Source organism: Mycena indigotica, assembly GCF_014461135.1.
Source record: "Mycena indigotica strain 171206Taipei chromosome Unknown Mind.scaff0004, whole genome shotgun sequence".
Classification (NCBI taxonomy): Eukaryota; Fungi; Basidiomycota; class Agaricomycetes; order Agaricales; family Mycenaceae; genus Mycena; species Mycena indigotica.
The window spans coordinates 2951794-2973341 of NW_023503003.1; the positions used below are offsets into that span (position 1 = coordinate 2951794).

The window sequence follows — 21548 nt, forward strand, 5'->3', positions numbered from 1 at the left end:
CCTAAGATGACGGAAACGACGCCCAGAGCCCAAACCCGAGTGAGGAAACGCATTATCGTGTGTTGTGACGGGTAAGATACTCGTTTTGTGAGGCTTTGTCTCCAACGCTGACATCAACGCTTCAGAACGTGGCAAGATGGTCCATTTTACGCGTTTGTACTGGGTCAGCAGCTCACGAACAACCAGGAGTATCCACAGGAAACCGTCAAAGCTACACTAACATCTTGGTTTGTCGTGCTCTACCTTCTAGAGCTCTCGTTTGTTCATACAAAAGAATCATAGAGGATTGCTCGCACAATCAACCACGAAGATGCGCGCTACAACCCTCCAATTCCTCAGATTGTTTGTCTGTTTTATTCTGCAACGCTATGCTAAACCTCGTTGTAGGTATTCTACCAGTCGGGAATCGGTTCAGAGAAAGGCTGGTATTCAGAGTATATCGTTGGTACAACCGGGGCCACACTTGGCGACAAGGTTGAAGAAGCTTATGCATTTATTGCACAGTAAGAATCACTAAGCACTCTGACTACTTTTTCTGATCTATTCTCCAGTAACTATATGCCTGGTGACGAGGTACAACTTGCCCGATTGCTCTGAAGCAAGATTTGAATCTTTTTAGATATTCCTATTTGGCTTCTCTAGAGGAGCGTATACTGCCCGAATGGTGGCTATGTTTATTGTGGGTGCTGTTGTCATATTATTGTGTCTGGATTTACCACTCGCAGGGACTCATTGGGGTGTTGGATCGCACCGATATGGATCACTTTGCTGGCATCTTCCTTGCATGTCAGAAGCTCGGGAAAACGAAGGATGATACAGGTGCGACTCATTTACTTGGGTCTGACGTCTAACTCGTGTCCATCACCAGAAAAGCGCACTCTGAAAACTCAGCTTCATTCCTGGACCGGCGAAAATTCTCCCGGAAAAAATCGGACAAAGGCTCCTGATGACAACTTCTCAGTGAAGTATGTACCACTTCTTTCAAACTCTTGTCGTTGACAACGATTAGATTTGTGGGTGTATTCGAAACCGTCGGTAGCCTCGGGCTGCCCCAGGAACTCACTCACCGTCCGGGTATCCAAAATGTCTTTGGTTTCAACGACCGCTTACTGGGAGAGCACATTCAATATGCATATCAAGCATTGGCTCTGAACGAGCCTCGTGCAGACTTCGTTGGTGCCCTCTTCTTCCGCTTACCTCAAGTCCCTGATGATTTAGGATTGTTGTAAATTCGAACAAACATCTCTAGCTGCACAGCGGGGGCAAACCCTGTCTCAATGCTGGTTCTCTGGATGCCACGCGGACGTAGGAGGTGGCTACAGGAATCACGATTTGGCGGATATCACCCTTTTCTGGATGGCAGTAGGTTGCCTTGTTTGTCTACAGTGCATCTAATCAACACAATCAGGCCAACGTCGGCGACCATCTATCTCTGGACTACAAGTATCTTGGGTCTCTGCCGCAACCGGCCTATCCTTATGGCGAGCAACCGCCTCACGAGTTGAGTCATGTCCGCTATTGACGCGTCCGGCTGCTAATTTTCTACTGATAGCCCGCGGACAGGCATATTTGCCCTCTCACACAAGTTACAACGCAAAATACCCACACAAACAAATAATGTGACCCATGAAACCATTCACGCCTCTGTTCTGCAGCAACGAACGCTCTCCGAGGTTGTTGATGTTGACATCGTCACACATTCCCATTTGGTTGTCAGTGCTTATACACCTCTCTTCTTGCTCTAAAATCTCTTCAGCCTCCACTTTTACCCCTTGAAGATGCCCTTCGCAAGCATTGGGCTTCGTTAGGTCCTCCGAACTCTGACGACACCGCATCTCTCCAACAACATGTCAAGCACATTGTGACGCATACGAACACTGGGCTTGCGACCGAATCTGGACAACGGATCCATGAGAATAATTGGCTTGGAAGACTCTTACACGAGGTTACCAACAAACTGGATTATTAGACAGTAATGTGTATTTAAATCATGTCTTGATTTCAGCCTGCAAAACCTGGCCTCCAACTACCGCAGGCTCCGCTGGAATGATAACACTAGTCCAACGTGCCCATGATGAAGTCGAAGGGTTGCGCCAAGCGTGCATTCCACCTCGCATCACCACAGTGTCACCTGGTGTCTTGAGGTGGGTTTGCGACCCATCCTCCATAATCAAGATAACTTCCCCTTCGACTAAGTCCAAGAGATCAGGAGTTGCTCAACCGCCCAAGGTATACGCACGAAGTATGTTATAATCCAACGAAGTTGTGCGATGCTTGTTACAGTGAGAACCAATCGGCCACATATGGTGAATAATTTGTCACCATCGGTGTCTCCGTCCCGGGAGCGAGATCAGTTGCTCTCAGATTAGTTCCTGTGGGATGCACAATTCCGTCAACCAGCCTTAATCCGCCGTCTTGCGCGGAGTTGTTATCGGTCGTCGGAAGCCCTTCGCTCACCCAGACAGGTGCAGCCATTGCCCCAGTCATCCCGGGAATTTCCTTGTAGCGCATCAGTCGGTTAGATACTCATTGCTTAGCCAACTTCGAATGCGAGCATCGAATCCCATTCAACATTCGCTAAGCCAGTCCGGGAATCGTGACCTGAGACAGATCTCACTCGCAAGATCGGACTAGAGGACGCCACAACCGACCTGTAACAATCCGTCTGACGCGTGGAAGTGTTGAACTCGCCATGGCGGTCAGCCGCAAACCGTCACAGCCGTGACTGCACGTGGTGATTACCCTGAGCCTGCCTGCTTCTTGCATCGATAGTGCCGGCTCAACGACGGCCTCTGTACATCTATTGTCCCTCCATGGCCCCCGCTATCATACCAGTCTAGCTCGTATACCTCTGTGAGGAACAAGCGTCTGTTTTACTAGCCACTAAAAATTTCTTTTTTCAGAATCTAGGCTTTGGTGCGTTGGTTGACATCTTACTCGTCGCCCTGACTCACAAAAATAATAGTATAATGGTCGCCAATGACGCCTCGGATAACGGAGCATTGCTCATGTCTTGCGACGACCAGAATCTCATTTTTTCTTTCACGCACGGAACTTGTACTACCACTTGCACATTGTATCCCTCTCCTCCCTCAACAGACAATGTGCCCCTGCCGACTCTGTTTGGCGGCCTTCTTGACTCCCCCATCGTTCTCATCAAAGCGAACCCACAACCACCACTGTCACCGCCTCCAACGATACCAACGCTGCCACTGGAATTACCTCATCTAATCGAGACTCAGCCACAGCTGTTGTCGCCCATTTCACCGGAATGGTCATCAAATGAAGATGATGTCCAGTTATATGACAGTGTCCTTATGTCGCAGCCCTTTGCGCGCGACTTTACGGACCACGCTTACAGCTTATCTTTTTCTTCGAACGATGATGATGATGCGGCCACCTCCTTCCCGCCCTTGAACATCCCGATGTATCAGCCACCGGGTGTCAACTGCTTCATTGACGAGGACGAATCATGTCCAGAGTTTTATCCGGACTCTCCCACGTCTTCTGATGCAACCTCTTCTGTCGACTCTTTCCCGCCGTCTCCATTATTCTCACCCCATCTCGATTATTTCCCTCCTTCTCCGTCGCAGTCACTGCGGAAACTCGAAGGAATAGACTCAATTACTTCGGATGGCCCATCATGGCTACACCGATCCCCCACTCTTCTGTCATTTGGGTCATTGCCCTCGCCAGAACTTGATGTCCTCGATCTTGACATGGATTTGGGACTAGGATTTGGCATGTCCCCAGCCCCCTCTCGCAGATCTGTCACGTGTCTTCCTTCACTGGACGAAACTGATGGTGTATCTCTATCGGAGATACCGCAGGAGTCGATCGACCTGCCTACGCCGCCTATATCTCCGTTATTGAACACAACAGACCAATCCAATGCACTCTGCTTGGATCTTCCTGTTGATTCTCCTCCGCCTAGTAAAGCTCCATCGATTCTGGACACGTTTTCAAGTGAGGAGCTTGCGATGAGACGGCCGTCTCATCTACCCCAAGAAGAGCTAGACGGACTGTTGTCGATTCGAGCACGTGCTCAGACAACGCTGGCCGAATGTGCTGCTGCCCCGCCAGCGTCATGTTCGCCGACAATTTTGGATCATGAGCTTCGCCGCAGTGTCCCGCGTGATGCAGGCGAACCTCGTCGACGGCGTAAAAGGGCTAAAGAGTTGGGAAAGGAGGTCGATGCTCTTGTGGGTTTCGCGCTGGGCATTTTACCTGATTCGGAGAGCTCGACATGCAAACAACGAGTTGTGGATGACCCACGTCAGAGTGTTTGTCTTGATAAAGCAGGACTGGGAGGACTTGAAAATCTGACTCAGCTTGTGGCAAGAATGATACTTCGTCGGAGAGAACGATGCGTCAGAGGGCTTGATTGCGCTGTGCGTTCTCGTTGTTGGACGGGTTCCCCGTTATGGAAATCGATAGGAGTCGATGAACTGCAGGTAAACGAGCATGATGGCGCATAAAGCGACATTTTGTTCCTCTATATATGTTCGGATTTGTCTCTTTTATTATTTGCTTCATCAAGCACAGTCGTATGGCTTTCTTCATACCATTCAGCTTTGCATACCCCGTGCGCTACCTCCCTCACATGTTGTAATTTAATCACGGTTTGAAGTACAGCTTACGTAGGACTAGGGAGCAGTATCTGGATACTAGTTCAGAGGCACAGCAAACATTTGAATCATCACAACACTTACAGTAGTAATATTCGTCGATGAGTGGTATCCAATCTCGCACCAGCGCTCCAAACAGCCCGAGAAGCGGACGCGACGAAGTGACCGCAGCGAAAGATTCCAACTTGGGTCTATATACGCATGAGCTGAGTCAGATAGAAGGTAAAGAGCAAGACAAACTTGGTGTATGACTCCCAAATTGAGCCTCGGAGTAGATACCACGCCATATCTCGGTCTCGACGAGCATATTCAGAACGCTCTAGGGACGCATGTGGTGGAGGGCTTCTACGAAGGATCCTAGACAGGACCTCCAAGATTAATGCGGCGGTTAACGGCCGCGTTGATTTTTTATCATTGGACACCAACAAAGAAACTACGCATCATTAGGATTTATCATGTGCCTTCACCGGTGAATTTATAGCCGACTTACCGTAAACGAGAGGGCGCAGGATGTAAACTATCTCCGCCAGCCAGTCGCGCGGAGAAGCCATTGTTTTCATCAACGTGTGGGAAGGCTTGACAGCAGATGTAGTCAGGGCTTTAGGAAGGAGATATTCCTCTACCGATGATTCGGTCGCAGGTGGAGGCGGAGTTGTCAAAAGCGAGTGGGGCGGCAAAGGAACACGGTTGTTTTTCAGGTGAGCCGGTGTGGCTGGTGGAGAAGATGAGCCTGACGATCGCTCGACAGACTGGGCTGACGCGTCATTCTCTTGCGGGACAGACTCGGGATCGAAATCGCGTTCGGGGATTGGTGGGGAAAGCAATGGACGTCGAGTGATACGAAGAAGTATCAAGCGTAAAATTGCTCTGTTGTGTTCGGTTGTGTGAAGGAAGGAAGAATGATATTTAGACGTACTTGATTATTTCGAGCAATACGACACTGCGCCATCGCGCACGAGGAGAGACTTTGCGACGAAGACCCATCTCAAGAACAAGTTCGGTGAAGCGGATGAGCTCAAGCGAACGAGCCGCCCATTTATATTGGTTGTTGGTGTCCGACCAGGCGCGAGTAAAACGCGTGTGTAGTGAAGACGGAATGAGTGGACGGTAATTAGGATTCCTCTTTGCAACCTTTGCGAGGAGGGTATCATGATACATGCTCACAAGATTGAGCGAGGCAGCAACTAGGACCCACCGGTGAGTGAATAAACTAGAACATCGAAACCCACATACGCGCTTCCGACGCCAGTTCTGCATCCTTGAATCTTCCTGGCAAAAACCAGGTTAGCGACCTCAGCGAAGACTCAAGTGTCGCGATGGACTGTAAATTAGCCAAGACCCAGGACTCGTACTCGTTCCGGGTAGGCATGAGTGTGTGGAGGAAGAGGTTCGTTTGGAACAAGATCTCGGACAAAATATTTTCCCGCGGTTTTTTGCCTTTCTTGGGCGTGGCTGGCATGGGTGCCAACAGCCTGAGAATTTGAATGATGTCAGCGACCTGACTCCCCGGCTCGTCTTCGACGGCGATGAGCAATGTGCGCTCTCTCATCGCCAAGTACGACGTTGTCGATTCTACACTTCCTCCCTCCCCTGCCCGATTTATTCCACGCCGTTCTACGCCTTCTAATTTTGCGACCTCTGTAGCATCCTCTACTCTTATTGACGACCTCTCACGACACTCTGACGACGAAGACGAGCCAGAAATCCACAAGCACCCACCACAATCACCTATTCGACATTCTCATGTTCCGATTGCCGCTACCGCGGTTTTTGCACGCAATGCCCCACCGCTCTCATTACCGAGGCTCGACCATTATCTATCTCAGCTCAAGCCGCCGGATTTCGCGGCTAATCAAACCTCTGACGCTGCGATGTTCCCTCCAATGGAACAACTGGCAAAGACTGGTAGCACGATCGAGGATTTAGAGCTCAACTTATACCCCTGCGCCATGGTGGCGTAACCGCAATACCCTCCTTGGCTTCTTTATGAGTCTAATTATTGGGACCACCGTGCGTTGCAAGCCCACCACTTCATTTTATTGACATTTTATAGGGTTCTAGCGCTGTTGCCACATTTTATAGTCTCCAAGGGCTCACAAACACTGTCCAAATATTCGCCCTCCTACTCACCACGATTGGTAGTTTTGCCGTCTTCCGTCCTCCTGCTTAACTTACTCGTAGCAGTTCCCGTAGACAAGAATCTATCTTCCAACTGGCGCAAACTCCTCTTCGGGACAATGTAAATATTCTTCCTGCGACCTCCAAACACTTGCTAATGACATTATTTACAGACCAAATGTTCTCGCATTAAACTTTGCCTCTACTGCTAACGAGGCTTTGCTGTTTCTTCTTCTGTTCCTGATCCTTGCTATGGTGTTGCTTTACCTCTTCCGTCGAGCCGCCTCGAACTACGATCGGTACAAGATCATTGAGGGTCTTCAACAAACAGACGCACCTCGCAGTCGAGGAGGTCTAGTTGCCATCACCTTCTTGCTTACAATCATATATTTGCCGCTGAGCACAATGGCGGTTCATGTGCTCGTCTGGTCCTCTGATCTTTGGGCTATCCCAAACCCCTACATCAACGCAACATCTTTCCCACCCGTCGTTCCTCCCCTCGGTTCACCCAGCGAGTTTAAGGATCCCCTTGATTTCTGCTGGACGACTACCATGAAACGCAATGAGATCAACTTTGCCCCAGCCTTGGTGGTGCTGTCTCTCATTGTCGTCGGAAGTGTAAGCCCTCTCTACTCTCAGTCGCATGTAAATTGACCCTAGGACAGCTCGCAGTCTGGTTTCCTATTACTCTTCGCCAGATCATCCGACAATCCGTTCCAAAAGTGGACCAATATTCAGAACTAGGACGACGCCGTAATAATCGCGAACTGGATAACGAATATCATCGGTTGCTCTCCCGTGACCGCAGTCCATTTGCTTTCCTGTATAATGGTCATTTTTTTCTTTTCTGTTCCTTGCCAAATATTGAAAGTTTCATCTAGGTTTTCGACGGAATTGGGCCACATATCAGCCAATCGCTCTGTTTGCCAAACTGGTCACCCTGCTGACCATCGCCGTTATCGATAGCGACAACTGTCTTTTTCGCAATCTTTCACGGACTAGCATTCCTATTGTCCGACAAGTGTTCCTCGTCCTGTTCACCCTTGGATTCTTTATCGCTCAATGTGTCCTCGCCCCGTTTTTGGATCCAGTCAACAATGCCAGCGAATGGGTCTCACGACTCAACTACGTGCTCACTGCCGTCTTGGCCTTGATCGTGGCTCTCGATGTTCCAGGGAAATCAATCTTTGACACGTACATCCTTTATCTGTAAGTGCTCCTTGAACACGCATGGATGCTCTACTGACTCTAATTAACTAGTATCTTCGTTCTAACTTATGGCTTCGGCATTTGTACGACTTGACACTGCTTTCGCTCCAAAGCTAATTGATCGTTAGACTTCACCGTAATCAATGCCTCCCTAATGCAACACGCTATCAAACGTACGTTCACATTCTATCCCACCCCATTGCGGTCTTATAATAGCCTCGCTTTAGGGATCACCCGACGCATCGACTTCAGTGAGTGTACTGCCTCGATTACACTTTTTTTTTCACGATTAACGCTCAGGCATCGATATTTTCTCACCTCGGTGCGTCCTGTCTGAATATTTATGCGTATTTTAATCACCTCCTCGTTGTAGTCTCGATGTCTCTTCCAACTCCATGCATAGCAAGCGTCGCATTTGGCAAGAAACAATCACAACACTGTTCCTGACCAACCAGGATTGTCGAATTCCCTCCAATCAGCCTATGGCATTTGCACAGGCTCGGGAATCTGAGTACCCGCCATATCTTCTTCAATTCCGTGGCTATCCTGCCGAGCGACATGTCGAGAATATCAAGGCATGTTTTACCTTCCAGGATATGGTCAATTCTCACGGTTCGTAGATTCTCAGAGACATTGGAACTACCAACTATCACAGAGCAATTTCTCTCACCAACGGTCCTGATTATGAATGGTTCAGATATCTGGAAGCAGAAATTCAGCAACATTTTATTGGGCCTGACAGTTACTGGCGGGGCTCTAAACTACCCGATGGGGTAACCAGTCCATTCGGCAACGCCTGGTGGATTCCATTTCCGCCCACATTGGTCGGTTTACCTTGCTTACACACCTGCCTCAGTCTCTTAACAACCGAGCAGGTCATTCGTTACGATGATGGCCCACTAGCGGTACTGCGAGAAATCGCTGATCTCGAAGCCTACATCAAACAGAACTCTTCGAGAAGAGTTCATCGTAAACGAGAAGTTCGTATGGCTTTGCGAGCTCTTCATGGACAAATCGTTGCTTGGCCCTACTTGCATATCACAGTTGGTGCTTTTCATTGCAAGGTGAAGAAACACTGAACGCTTCCAGCCCATCGGTTCATATTCTATGTGGGACTGCTGTCAGAGGTATACTGCTGAGGATTCGATTTCATTCCAATCTTGCGTGTTCCGTATCCATCAGCGAGGCCATCTAGAGTGGGAAGGACTTCAATTGGGAAGCGGCTTCCGCGTTGAACTGAATTATGCACGCAACGTCAAAGTCGGTGGCGATGTGATTGGCCTCAATGACGAGTATGAGCTGACACCAAATTTGGCACAATTCATCTCTCTCAACCAACACCTCATCCCTCACCGACTGGATTATATCCAAGAAACCCTGGAGAATTATCGTCGCCACCACCGCAAAGAAGGCCGTTGGAAGCTGCATGTGTTAAGCTACCGCTTTCTAACGCATGTCTTCGACCACCCAAAGCCATCCGCCAGGGTCACGGAAAGTTCCATCCACTCAGAACAAGACTTGCGAGTGCGAGAGCTTATGGCTGACAACGATATCGTGTTTGACACTGCATATAAACGATGGGAAGCGGTGTCGCATTCAACTGTTACCACTTGGTGGTATCTTTTCTGGGTAGGCTCGATTCTTCCCTCTGAATCCCTACTAATTTTTGTAGGATGATTTATGGAGACGGAACAGTGACACAATCCGTGGACTTTCGCTGCATGCGCGTGACTTCAATCCATATTACCCAACTTCCATTGCGTATCGACCAATACCTCGACCCGCTCTGGAGGCCTTCCTTCAACAACGAGGACTATATTCTAAGCAGAGCGCTATCCATTCCGGCTTTCTTAATAAGATCTACCTGCGGCTAAATGAGATCGTATTTGCTGGTTCCAGTCAGGTAAGTCTTGGTCCATTAATCCATAACCAGTGCAGGTCTAAGCAGGACTACAGGCCATTATGTTCCATTTAGGAGGTCATGCGTCTGAAATGGCCATGAACGAGATTGATGAAGAGACTGTGGCGGCATCATCAACGCTTGGCACTGGGCCCGGAACCGACTACGATGCAAGCACTATTCACCCTCGGCCTGCATATCGGTGGGAGGGTATGCTCCAAGACAAATACAGGGCGTCGGGGCCAGCGCATCGCCGCTTACTCTCTAAAATGGGAGCATGGCTGGGCCTCACGCCGGTGTGGCGGTCAGCGCCGTCCACTGGCCTGGCCCTGGATGTCCGCCTGGACCATGGACACTATGTTGCATTGAATTGATGGATTGATTGATTGCATCATCTACACTTGTATTTTTACCACCACCACTGAATTTTACCATGCCGCGTCGCCCTCGCCCTGCATCTAGGAATGCACCCAAAGCCAAAGCTTCGAGCCCAGTACTCCCTGTAGACGAGCCGGAGTTGAGCGACGAACATAGCGAAGCTTCCGAAGATGGTGAAGCAGAAGATGCAGATGCCCCGCGAGTTGTACAATGGGAGGACGAAGCTGAGGGTACTTCCAGTGAGGATGAAGAGGATACTGCTCCACCAACACTAGTAAGACTCGGCTCGCTGATCTAGGTTTTCTATTCATAACTCCAAAAGAATTCACTTGAGCAAGGCAAGTCCATCGTTTGTGCGGCTATTTGGCTGCGACTCAACAGAACCCAGACCTGTCTGCTCTCCCTCTGGGTGCCCTTGTCAAGGCACAGCGCGCCCTCAAGCATGCGGAAGTCAGCGAAGATGAAGACGAAATGAGCTCAAGTGATGAGGAGGAACCTGATCTCGAGCCGTCTCAGAAGGGGAAGGGAAAAGAGCTTAAGCCCGAATGGAGCACCAAACCCCGACATGACATTCCGAAACGGACCAGCAAGCATGCGTAAGTTTTCTCGTCGACTCTTTTTTGTACGCTGAGCAGGGTCCAGACCAACAGAAGTAACGTCAAAACGACCTGTTACTCGACGACGGATAGTGGTAGAAAGTGATAAAATTGTGCGTTTCTCTTTCTATGAAGAGTATAACCTAAACCAATGGCTCGAGCAGCAACCGCGCGATCCTCGGTTCCTATCTTTTGCGGGACAACTTGCCCCAGAAAAATTCCAACATAATTATGGATTCCTTGCGGACTCACACAAAACTGAGCTCCAAACCTTGCGGGAGAATCTCAAGTTAGCACGAAAGCGAGTGGCCTCATCTCCAAGGGATCTAAGGGAAGAACGGGAAGCCGAAGTTCAAAGACTTGAAAGAGCGGTCAAGCGTACAGAAAGCCTTGTCAATCAAGATCGCAAAGGAAAAATCGACCGGGATGCATTAGCTGCGCTGCGGGAAACGGAAAAGGCCAAGCAGAAGGATGGTAAAAAGGCGTGGTGGATGAAAACATGTGGGTGGTTTGGACCTATTGTCGACTTAATTGGGCTTATTGGTCTGCAGCGGAGAAAAAAGAGGTTATTATGCGAGCCCGATACGAAGCACTTGCGTCTGAGGGAGGGAGTCGGGCAGTGAAAAAAGCGATAGAAAAGAAGCAGCGCAAAATTGGACAAAAGGAAAAGAAATCGCGGCCATTCGGGAAGGGACTAAAGCGAGTGAGGAATGACGAGGGAGTGGGGTCAGTGAGGAAGAAACGTCGAACGGAATAGATTGATCGAATTTATTTTTGACCTCAACACTCATGTAGCCGAATAACCACCATGTCTGCTAGTTGGGAGGACGACTCGGACATCTTCAGAGGAGAACCTCCTCAGCGGTCGCCTTCGCCAACTCCCAGCAGCCAATCTTCAGCCTCACGTTTTGGTCGCTTAGGTGCGATTGCTGCTGTCGTGGAGCTTGCAATCAGTCGTTGGGCAAAGAATGAATCCTCCAGTGATTCATCCAGCTCTTCTTCTTCATCTCATTCACGCAGAACCAAGTCGGTCTTCGAAATCTCCAGTCGCATTGCCCTCTTCCACGCTCGTGAACATGTCCGTCAGATACCCCGCCATTTTGCTCTATACCTCCCCCCTTCTCTCGCCCATGGCGAGCCTATTTGCCGTACCACCGACCTCTCTTCCATCCTCACTCAACTACATGCCATGCTGCAAAAGCCTAGCACACGGCGTCGGCAACGTTTGGACTACATGCTTCCAGACCAACTCCCTAATAGACTTGGAGCACCCAGCCGTGCCGCCTCTTTCACCGATCTCACCGGCCTAGCAAAGGGAAAACACAAAGAGGCAAACCGCCCCATGCCTAAAGCTTGGTTCTTGGAGGTGTCTTCGCCCACTTGGGACGACTTAAGCGCGATTGGCAAGGTGAGGCAGTTGTTCCTCAACTTGAGCCTAGCCTGAAGATACCCATAGCTCCTCCACCTCCACCCTCTCACGCTAGAAGACATTTTAGTCAAGGACGACCGAGAGAAGGTCGAACACTTTGACAAATTGGGCTACTATTTTTTGTCGTTCAAGGCCATCAAGAGCTGGGATGCCCGAGAGATGGAAGGAGACGAGGATAGCCAAGGATCCGTCGCCGAAAGCAACATTTACCTCGTTGTCTTCAAAGAGGGCGTATGCTGCTTCAGTTTTACCGATGTCTCAGGTATTTTCTTATCCACTGCCTCTTGTGTTACATAACTGACTATTTTTAGAACACACTGATCGTGTCCGTAGCCGCCTCCTGCGCTTGGACTCTGCTGCAAATATGACTTCAGGTGAGGGCTACCTCCACTCCAGTCAATCATTGTGCTAACATCACAAGATTGGATTGCCCATGGCATATTAGACTCTGTTGTCGATTCGTTTTTCCCTTTCCTCGCCAACGGACTCGAGAAAGAAGTGATGCTCATAGAAAACATCGTATTCTCTGCTACGGATTTCCCGGCGGTTACTTCTGAACCATCGCACAGCGAGAAGTCCGAAGTTTCGGAGAAGAATCCTCCGCTAGTTGAATTGGATGAAAAATCGCTTGCTCGATTGGAGAGGATTCATCTTCACCCTCATCGTTCGTCCTTGATGGTGAATTTACGATTTCCAAATCTTCGATGGCGCTGGTGGTCCCGTCCTCCGAAGAGTCGGATCAAGCCAAACACATCGACTTTGCACCGTATGGCGAGAGTTCGTCGGCTGGTCACTTCGTTGGCCCGCCTATTATCCGCCAAGGGCGAGGTGGTTGCACAACTGCGCAAGCGCCTTCTAACTCCGCCGCACGGTGGTTCCCCAACCAGCGAGAGCATTGAAGTTGCAATATACTTTGGAGACGTGCAAGGTGACTTGCACCAACCCACTTTTGAATGGCACTTATTCCACCACCATCAGACCACATCATCACCCTCGAGACGAGCTTGGCCCACTATGAGCGGATGCTCAGCCAGTCTCATCCGTTGTACATCTCCCAGGTCAGGACAGCTGCCGCAACTTCGAAGGGCGGAACCGACAAGGCCCTTGTCTATCTCACTGGCGTCAGTATAGGCGTCTTGTGCATCCAGACCATTCAGGGGGTGTTTTCGATTAATGTGACTATTCCACGGAATGCTTTGAACGGACATCGCTACGTAAGTGTGTTTCCAATACCTTTCTCTTGCTGACTAGGCACAGAGTATGTTTGCGATTGTTCTCTGTTTGGACGTTCTTATTCTAGCTGCATTCGCTCAATTGCTCTATTATTGGTGGGACAAGGCGAAGAAGAGGAAACCCGCGTCTCTTTGATAGAAAGCTACTCGACTGAACAATGAAAGCAGATATATAAATACACATTCCATTAGATGATCTTAGCTTATTAATATAGTCTGGTCATAGAGGCTCGACACTCCGTTGTGTCTGCGCAACACGAGCAAGAAGGTTGTCGCGAGCATATGACCCACCACCACTCTTGAACGACTGTTCTGAATGACTTGGGGTGGAAGTAGCACTGGCGTCAGAATATGACAGCGTAGGCAATGGCGGGAGAACAGACGATCCACTGAGAGATGACTGTACCGAATTGGAGCGGCTGAAGTTACTCCTTGGTGGACTCGGCAGTTGGCGCGAAACAGGAGCTGGTGGTGGTGGTGGGCCGGCTGGCATTTCTGGTACTGAGGGGAAGGCGTCGAAAATAGCCTGATCAAACAACGGCGATGTGGCTATCGACGAGGATCCAGCAGATGAAACGGACATCCATGACGACCGTTTACTTTCCGGAGCTGTTTGTGGCGCGGGCAGGAAGCCCGAAGAGGCATCATGCGTTGAACCGTTGGCAGTGTGGAGTATCAGATTTGGTGGCCGACCAGAGGGCATTCGCTGGACAGGGAGGGAGGTGTTTGGTGGGTGAGATACTGGCGTAATAACGTCTGCATCGTGGGGTGGTGGTGCGAATGAGGGAGGGAGAGGCTCCAGCCTCAGAGCTGGAGGTGATGGCAGTGGAGGAACTGGGACGGGTGGGGGAGAAGGAGCGGCTAGAAAGGATGCGTTAGTCAGAGTAAAAAAAATCACGACCAAAGACATACTGTCAACGGAGCTCGTAGTGCTTGTGCTCGACTTTGACCGTGAACGAGGCCACATCTTGCCAGCAAGAGAAGCCGCGCTCTTGCCTAAGCTCCCAGCACTCTTCTTGGACTTGAGCGAAGGCCAGACAATGCCTTTGGTGCTTGGAGTTGGCGACAGTGCTGCCTGATGGTCATCTGGCGGAGTCTGGAGCCCCATTGAGTCTTCACTGGAAAACTCTGACCCAGTCGAAGTCGACACGCTCCCTCTGGTCGTAGCGACATTGAGAGAGCGGGATGTGCTCGCTAGCCTACGCAGGCTCGAGAAATAACGGGCACCGGGGCTTTTTGGCGGAGGCGTGGGAGGTATATCTGAGCTTGTGGACGTCCGAAGGATGACAACTTGGTCTGGGGTTTCACTCAACAAGTTTCCCATAGAAGCAGAGGCAATTGGCCTGGAATCCTGGTCGTCCCTTGGGCGGCGATCTGACCGACTGCGGCCCAGTGGATTCCGAATAGAACGAAGAGGCTTTAAAGGAGCGACGTTTTGTTGTTGTTGATGTACAGGTAATGGTGTAACGAGGGGAGGTGGGGGAGCTGAGAATTTAGGTGGGGGTCGCGCGCTTAGCCTGCTTAATCTCCGCAGCGCCTCTGCCGGGAGTTCACCGCGCTCCAGACGTTGCTCTAATGCTGCTGCCTCTGCTAAGAGCTCAGCGAGATCGCCGGACGCATAACCAGGGCTCATTGGTGTTGGCGGCAAAGGCAATTTCTTCTCGATTTCTCCATGCTGAACAGGGCCACGTGCAGGCTCCCGCACACGGCCATGGACGACAGCTGAGAAGGTGAGAGGCTTTTGAGTCCCGAAAGAGATGGTCCCAAACTCTGCCTTCGGATCATCGTCGTCCTCGTCGTCGAGAAGATAAGTTGTGTGTGGCCTAGATGTAGCACCAGCTGTGTTGCCAGTCCGCCGGGATGGAGTTGAGGTTGGGCTGACCTCATACGATGTGCTTGGCCGCGGCAACGAAGACGGATTCGGTCTTGGGCGGGCAGGTGGAACGTCTTCCGCTTCAGCAGAAAGATTGCCGGGGACATAGACAGCACGCTCGACGCCTTTTACGCCATCAACGACTGGGATTCGATGGGCAAGAGTCACGTGACTGGGACTGGCGCTATCAATTGTCATGGTACTCAATGGCCGCAAGGTGAGGACCTGAGCATGGATTGCGGATGAGGAGACAGAAGATGCTGTGGAGTTGCGAGAATTGGTCGACAACAACGAATCACGTTGTGTTGGGGGTAATGAGTCTCGAGTCGAGAGGAAAGAATTTCGAGGGGGTGCTATTGATTCTTTCTCGGATTCTTCCGACTCGTTAGAAGCCGCGCCGAAAACGCCGTCCATTCCTGGTGTCTTGGGGCCAAGACCTACCGTAGGCGTCCGTGATTCGAAGTCAGTAGGATATGCGGTGGGTGTTCGTATATCCAGCTCAGCCTGTGGTTGATCTTCGTCATCCCCATCTTCACTGCCCAAGCTCGGCGTGTAGCCCCGATCGGTGAGGTAGCTCAAACGATATGGAGAAGGGGAGGGCGGACCATCGTCTCTGCCCCTCACATCTGAGTCTCTCCTGCTAGCGTGTAAGACCTTGAAATCATGACCGGCTGTTGCTGTTGTCGAGGGTAATGACGTGTGAGCCAGGGCATTGGAGCCAGCGCCGATGCCTGCCACTCCCGGCGTGACGACGTCTTCTTCGTCCTCCAGATGCTCTTCTTCCATATCTCTGCCCTCGTAAATATACTCGAAAACCGCACCATAACCAGCACTCTCTCTCCGACTTGCCCGCTTATCACCCCAGCTCGAGCTGCCAACGCTAAATCGGGAAGTATCCCAGGCTGGACTGCCTGGTTCCACACTGCGTTCCGTAATAGTGCTCAGATGCGCTCGGAACCGATGCGAAGCCAGATTGTTGGGAAGGGGAGCAAGATATTCAGTTTCTCCCAGCGAATAGACAGGCTCTTCTTCTTCTTCGTGGTCATCGAAAGAAGATTGAGAGACAGGCAAACTCTCGCCGGTGAGAGCGTGCGTTCGTAGGTGAGCATCAAGATCCAGTCCTGCATGAAAAGAGTCGGGCGACGCAGTACCGTGTCCAACGTGGAAAGAGTCAGAGCCTGAGGTGGGAGAAGTAGGGACATCCGTGTTCTCCACTTGAAGCTTTGGGCTTTCCGTAGGAGGGGTCGAGTTTTCAGGCGGAGGTTGTGGGTCTTCCTCTGTCAACTCTGTTTGCGGATCCGAAAGGGATAGTTCCTCGGATTGTGGCATGGTTTCGCTTGAATCTGATAGCACAAGTTCTGGTTCTGGGTCTACCTCATTAGACGGTTCACTCGGAAATTCAGGCACTAAGGGAGGTTGTATTCGGAAGTCGGGAGTGGATATTGAAGGCTGTTCGCCCACTGGTTCAGCATTCTGGAGACGTATTGAAGTTCATGATAGGAAAGAAATTGGATTCGACACACCTCATCTCTTTCGTCTGGTTCCATGACGATGATTGGCCTTTCGTCTGGAGAAAAGAAAGAGGATAGCGGACGAGTAGTAGTGGTCGGTGATGAAGCTCCAAACGACAATCTATGTTCGCGAGGGGACATTGGCGACCTTGGAGGTGAATAAACTGCCAGAGGAGATAGCGGGGGTGGTGAGAAAGGGCGCGTTGAGCCGCCTGTCGTCTGGGGAGCAATGATCAGACTACCGCCCGTATGTTGCGGTGTCAAGCCAACGCTGCTTCCTCCAGTATGTTGCGGCGTTAAGGCACCACCAGTGAACTGGGGTTGAAGAAGAAGAACACTCCGTCGTCGTTCCTTCCCCTCTGCCTCTGCCTTCCGTGCTTTCTCTAAAGCCTTGGTGAAATCCGTTCCACGATTAGTCACTGTTTGTTGTTTATGTTTCTCCTGGACGGCTTTGGCGGCGGCAGTGGTTGGGATTGTCTGCGGGGCACGAGCCTTCTTCATGAGCTCTTCAAATGCAAACGGGTTTGGGGCATTGCCATTACTACTCGAAGAAGAAGACGGAATGCGAGTGGATTCTGAGCGCGGAAGGGGACTTGTAGGTTCTGAAGACAGGCCGGTGTCATCTGGAGGGAGGGCTATGGCGCGGGGGTCGGGAGTAGCGAATGCCTCGGCTGGTCGAGCAAGTCCCAATGCTGCACTGGGAAGACGAGCAGGTTGCATACGGTTTCCATAGAGCTCCCTTCTTTGCTGAGGCTTCGATTCGGGTGGCGCACCGAGTCCAAAACTGTTACATAGTCAATAAAGTTATTGCTCTCTCTCCAACATTTCGACATACGACCCGCGTGGAACAGGCACAGCACCCTGGCTTTCGAATTGAGCGATCTTTGCCTTGAGGGTCCCAGCAGACGACGAGCTGGGGATTTGGGTAGTTCCATGGATAGGTGGTGTTGGCGACGCTGTTTGTTCCCGGTGGTGAATCGCCGCAATTCTCTCCTTGAGACTCCTTCAAAACAGTGTTAGTTGATTGTCTTCCTTTCCAGTCATGGAAGAGCCTACATGGAGTCGCAGGAGACCGTGCGCCACGAATGATTATGAAGGAAATGGGGGGTCGAGATAGACTTTACAACTGCATCAGACTTCAATCAGATCCTAACAACGATGGGCGCAAAGATGTTAGGCAGTCAAAAACGCTATAACAACAAACTAATAAAGCATTTCCCGCTATCCGCCGCCTAACATTACCCTACATTTACTGGACCACTAGGTCATTTCTTCAGCACATTCCTTTGTGATGCAAAGAAAAGGTTCGCGAAGATAGTAGTAAAGACAGGGTACCGTAGATCATATAGTTACCAGTCCCAGTTTCACTTATTGTAGGTTTACAAAGAGACCGCCATCTGAAAGCAAGGCAGCACCAGTCACGTATTTTGCCAGGGAGCTGGCTAGAAACACGGCTGGGCCAGCAATGTCAGATGGCTCCCCCAGACGACCCAAGCAGGTCCTTTGCTCCATGTACTGGCGTTTGCTGACGTCAGACAAGTCCTCCTTATTGATATCGGTGGCAATGGTACCAGGGAGGACGGCATTGGCGCGAATATTATATTTTCCGAGGGCGACCGCACAACTCTGCATCAACGACAAGATGCCCGCCTTGGTAGGGGTATAATGACATTGAAGTCCACCTCCGACGAGTGCTGAGATTGATGAGATACCGACAATCGAGCCCCCTTGTGGGGTCTGCGACTTCATTTGATTTGCGACCGCTGCGTTTCATTAGGGATCTGACCGCTGTCTATATAAAACATACCTTGGACGACATAGAAGGAGCCATCAAGGTTGACTGCACGGGTGCGCTCCCAAGTCGAATGAGGCATCGTCAAAAATTCAGCGAAGGGGCAGATCCCGGCATTGGAAATCAATGTGTCGATTCGCTGGAAAGCTTTAACGCCTTCATCGACGATCTGGTGTTTATCCAGCAGGGAATGACAGAGTTGTTGAAAGTAGTACCTTGGTCGATGTCGCAGGGTCAGCGATGTCGCCAGGAATGATAATGACTTTGGGCTTGTGAGGAAAAGCTTCGATCTCTTCCTTGAGGGCGAGTATTTCACGCTCGGTGTCTGCATCACCAAGATAGTGAAGGATAAACCCCGATGCACCATATTTGGCGAATTCGAGCGCACTTGATAGGGTCATTCCTTTGAGTGTAGATCGGTAAGTCAGCGCACCAGCCACGACCTATACCACGAGAGGCGCCAGTGATACAGACGATTTGGTTGTCAACGAGCATCTTGAATGTAAGGAGAAAGCAGTGGAGATTAGCTCAGAGTAAATACATAACCTTGCCGTTGAGCAAGTGGACCACTTGAACGCGTGACCTTGAACGGGCCGGATCCAACCGAGGTTTCTCGTACATTCCACCCAGTCAAATCAAGGGTACTTGTTTCCTACAATCAAGAAGAAGAGCTCTTCGCGTTGCATTGGGCCAAAGTGCAGCACCGACACCTTACTTGAACGTAAAGTGGACGTGACACCAAAAAAGAGTTGTTTGAGCACGTGCAACTTTTGCTGTCGACCACCATGACTAGTCCAGACCGAAAGTTTGTCTTTCCTCCATTCAACATTACAGCTACTGATAAGCGGTATAGCTCACGCAACCACTCCACTGACACTCTTCGGACTCGTAGATCACAACGATCCCCTTCCCGAGAACGTCGAAGGAGGGACGACGAAAAAAGACGACGAAGTCGCAGTCGGGATAGAGGCAGTGACAGAGGCCACCGCGACAGATCTCGAGACCGTTATAGGGACAGAGAAAGGGAAAGAGACAGAGACAGAGACAGAAGAAGAGACGGTTCTCGTCACCGTCATCGAGACAGAGACCGTGACCGTGACCGCAACCGCGACCACCATCGAGACGATGACCGGCGCCGAAAAAGGCCAGATGAAGATGAAGAAGGCAGAGACCATAAAAGAAAACGCTCAGCAGATTTTGATGAACCTCCACCTGGTGCGCTTCCACCACTCAGCAACCGCTCTCCTGGCCGTCAACGTGCTCCAAGCAGTCCACCGCCTTTCAAGTATGGTCATATTCTCTCTACAGTCGCATGCTCCACTGACTTTTCTTTTTTCTTTCGGAAGGCGTCCGTCACCAACTTATGAAGCACCCCCAGAGGAAGAATATAACCCAGATGAGCCCACCGCAGATGACTCTGAAGCACGCTCGGTGTTCGTGTCTCAACTTGCCGCTCGTCTCACTGCTCGAGATCTAGGCTACTTCTTCGAGGAAAAGCTGGGTGAGGGAAGTGTGATGGACTCCAGAATCGTCACAGATAGAATGTCCCGTCGTTCCAAGGGGCAAGTCATTCTCTTTTCCATTTCGCTTTGCAATAACAACTCTGACAGCATCGCATACGTCGAATTCCGCACCGTCGATTTGGTTGACAAGGCTATAGATCTCACTGGGACTATCGTCATGGGTCGTCCGATTCATATTCAGCATACTGAAGCAGAAAGAAACCGTCTCCATGCGGGTGATGGGTATATTCTCAGTCATACTTTATCGCTTGACTACTCACACTTTGTGAAGCACCTTACATCTTCCTCCCGGCGTAACTACTTCTCACAGCGGCACAATGCAGTAAGTCTCATGGCTTCAATCTCAACATATCTAATCCTGCCAGGCTCTACGTCGGTTCGCTGCACTTCAATCTTTCCGAAGCCGATATCAAACAAGTCTTCGAACCTTTTGGTGAACTGGAATTTGTAGATCTTCACAAGGACCCCATGACTGGTCGAAGCAAGGGCTATGCCTTTGTCCAATACCGCCGGTCAGAAGACGCGAAAATGGCTCTTGAACAGATGGACGGATTTGAACTTGCTGGTCGTACGGTCAGTGTTGGTTTCCTGGGTTTATTTCAACTCACCTCTCTTCTCCAGCTCCGCGTCAACACTGTCCACGAGAAAGGCACGGCCGCGAGATACACCGTATCAGAAAGTCTCGATGACACGGGCGGTCAGTCTGCATTTTCATCGTCTTGTGTAACCTTCTGATTGAATGCCAGGCGGTAACTTGAATGCCGCATCTCGTCAGGCACTAATGCAAAAACTTGCTAGAATTGAGCCAATTCAAGCACCAGATCCTATGTGCGTGCCATGAAATGTTTTCCTTCTTTCTGACGACTCAAACTCCCAAAGTTCGCGACTCAACATTCCTCAGTCGATGGATTCTCGTTCCATTCTCATTCGCAATATGTTTAATCCAGAACAGTATGTTTCAATAGCCGTCTAAGGAGCTTGCTCACTGTCCTTAGGGAAACTGAGCCTCATTGGGACAAGGACCTCGCTGAAGACGTCAAGAGTGAATGTCAAGAAAAATACGGCAAAGTCGATGCTATCAAGGTAGAAAAGGACTCTGAGGTATGATTCATTACTTTGCTTAGTCTGCCCGCTGAATATGCTTCCAGGGAGAAGTCTACATCAAATTTGCCGCCGTCGATGCCGCGAAACAGGCCGTCCAAGGTCTTAATGGACGTTGGTTTGGCGGAAACCAGATCACAGCGACGTTCATCTCCGACGCCATCATGCAAGCCCACCAGTAGTTGCAGCATTTTCGCTGTCCTTTTTTTTGTGAACAGACGAGGGAAAAGACGAGTTTTTCTTATTTGCTTTTAATCA

The 21548-nt window shown here is 50.4% G+C and overlaps 9 protein-coding genes across 9 annotated transcripts; 6 read left to right on the forward strand and 3 right to left on the reverse strand.

Moving 5' to 3' along the window:
- MIND_00481500 (DUF2235 domain-containing protein) lies at positions 1-1969 on the forward strand (the record flags this gene model as incomplete). Its single annotated transcript, XM_037361617.1, has 13 exons — positions 1-71; positions 126-234; positions 283-342; positions 388-503; positions 552-573; positions 620-679; positions 726-819; positions 869-965; positions 1010-1172; positions 1219-1362; positions 1409-1500; positions 1553-1712; positions 1757-1969. The coding sequence occupies exons 1-13, from the start codon at positions 7-9 to the stop codon at positions 1967-1969; spliced, it is 1395 nt and encodes a 464-aa protein (XP_037221909.1). The 5' UTR covers positions 1-6.
- Positions 1970-1988: 19 nt separating this feature from the next.
- On the reverse strand, positions 1989-2694 carry MIND_00481600 (Cupin-2 domain-containing protein; the record flags this gene model as incomplete). The annotated part of the gene is made up of 5 exons (XM_037361618.1): positions 1989-2191; positions 2240-2273; positions 2323-2499; positions 2543-2601; positions 2652-2694. 5 exons carry the CDS (start codon positions 2692-2694, stop codon positions 1989-1991), a joined length of 516 nt encoding a protein of 171 aa, XP_037221910.1.
- A 275-nt stretch (positions 2695-2969) lies between these two features.
- MIND_00481700 (uncharacterized protein) lies at positions 2970-4478 on the forward strand (the record flags this gene model as incomplete). Its single annotated transcript, XM_037361619.1, has 1 exon — positions 2970-4478. The coding sequence occupies one exon, from the start codon at positions 2970-2972 to the stop codon at positions 4476-4478; it is 1509 nt and encodes a 502-aa protein (XP_037221911.1).
- A 139-nt stretch (positions 4479-4617) lies between these two features.
- On the reverse strand, positions 4618-6087 carry MIND_00481800 (Peroxisomal membrane protein PEX16; the record flags this gene model as incomplete). Its single annotated transcript, XM_037361620.1, has 5 exons — positions 4618-4819; positions 4869-5061; positions 5119-5495; positions 5545-5812; positions 5862-6087. The coding sequence occupies 5 exons, from the start codon at positions 6085-6087 to the stop codon at positions 4618-4620; spliced, it is 1266 nt and encodes a 421-aa protein (XP_037221912.1).
- Positions 6088-6154: 67 nt separating this feature from the next.
- Positions 6155-6589, forward strand: MIND_00481900 (uncharacterized protein; the record flags this gene model as incomplete). Its single annotated transcript, XM_037361621.1, has 1 exon — positions 6155-6589. One exon carries the CDS (start codon positions 6155-6157, stop codon positions 6587-6589), a length of 435 nt encoding a protein of 144 aa, XP_037221913.1.
- Positions 6590-6614: 25 nt separating this feature from the next.
- On the forward strand, positions 6615-10229 carry MIND_00482000 (uncharacterized protein; the record flags this gene model as incomplete). The annotated part of the gene is made up of 16 exons (XM_037361622.1): positions 6615-6638; positions 6682-6766; positions 6810-6867; positions 6920-7364; positions 7412-7577; positions 7628-7955; positions 8007-8038; positions 8084-8128; positions 8183-8206; positions 8256-8277; positions 8329-8567; positions 8613-8779; positions 8831-8998; positions 9045-9584; positions 9628-9858; positions 9912-10229. 16 exons carry the CDS (start codon positions 6615-6617, stop codon positions 10227-10229), a joined length of 2892 nt encoding a protein of 963 aa, XP_037221914.1.
- A 59-nt stretch (positions 10230-10288) lies between these two features.
- Positions 10289-13626, forward strand: MIND_00482100 (uncharacterized protein; the record flags this gene model as incomplete). The annotated part of the gene is made up of 12 exons (XM_037361623.1): positions 10289-10507; positions 10556-10571; positions 10622-10829; positions 10876-10942; positions 10994-11330; positions 11381-11555; positions 11625-12237; positions 12286-12520; positions 12570-12632; positions 12680-13186; positions 13237-13472; positions 13516-13626. 12 exons carry the CDS (start codon positions 10289-10291, stop codon positions 13624-13626), a joined length of 2787 nt encoding a protein of 928 aa, XP_037221915.1.
- An 84-nt stretch (positions 13627-13710) lies between these two features.
- On the reverse strand, positions 13711-19161 carry MIND_00482200 (uncharacterized protein; the record flags this gene model as incomplete). Its single annotated transcript, XM_037361624.1, has 9 exons — positions 13711-14351; positions 14403-16836; positions 16887-17658; positions 17710-17877; positions 17931-17992; positions 18258-18637; positions 18682-18835; positions 18882-19053; positions 19100-19161. 9 exons carry the CDS (start codon positions 19159-19161, stop codon positions 13711-13713), a joined length of 4845 nt encoding a protein of 1614 aa, XP_037221916.1.
- Positions 19162-19451: 290 nt separating this feature from the next.
- On the forward strand, positions 19452-21472 carry MIND_00482300 (Splicing factor CC1-like protein; the record flags this gene model as incomplete). Its single annotated transcript, XM_037361625.1, has 12 exons — positions 19452-19471; positions 19520-19623; positions 19858-19951; positions 20013-20228; positions 20277-20411; positions 20461-20511; positions 20555-20762; positions 20811-20886; positions 20936-21017; positions 21069-21140; positions 21185-21290; positions 21338-21472. 12 exons carry the CDS (start codon positions 19452-19454, stop codon positions 21470-21472), a joined length of 1299 nt encoding a protein of 432 aa, XP_037221917.1.
- Positions 21473-21548: the final 76 nt, after the last annotated feature.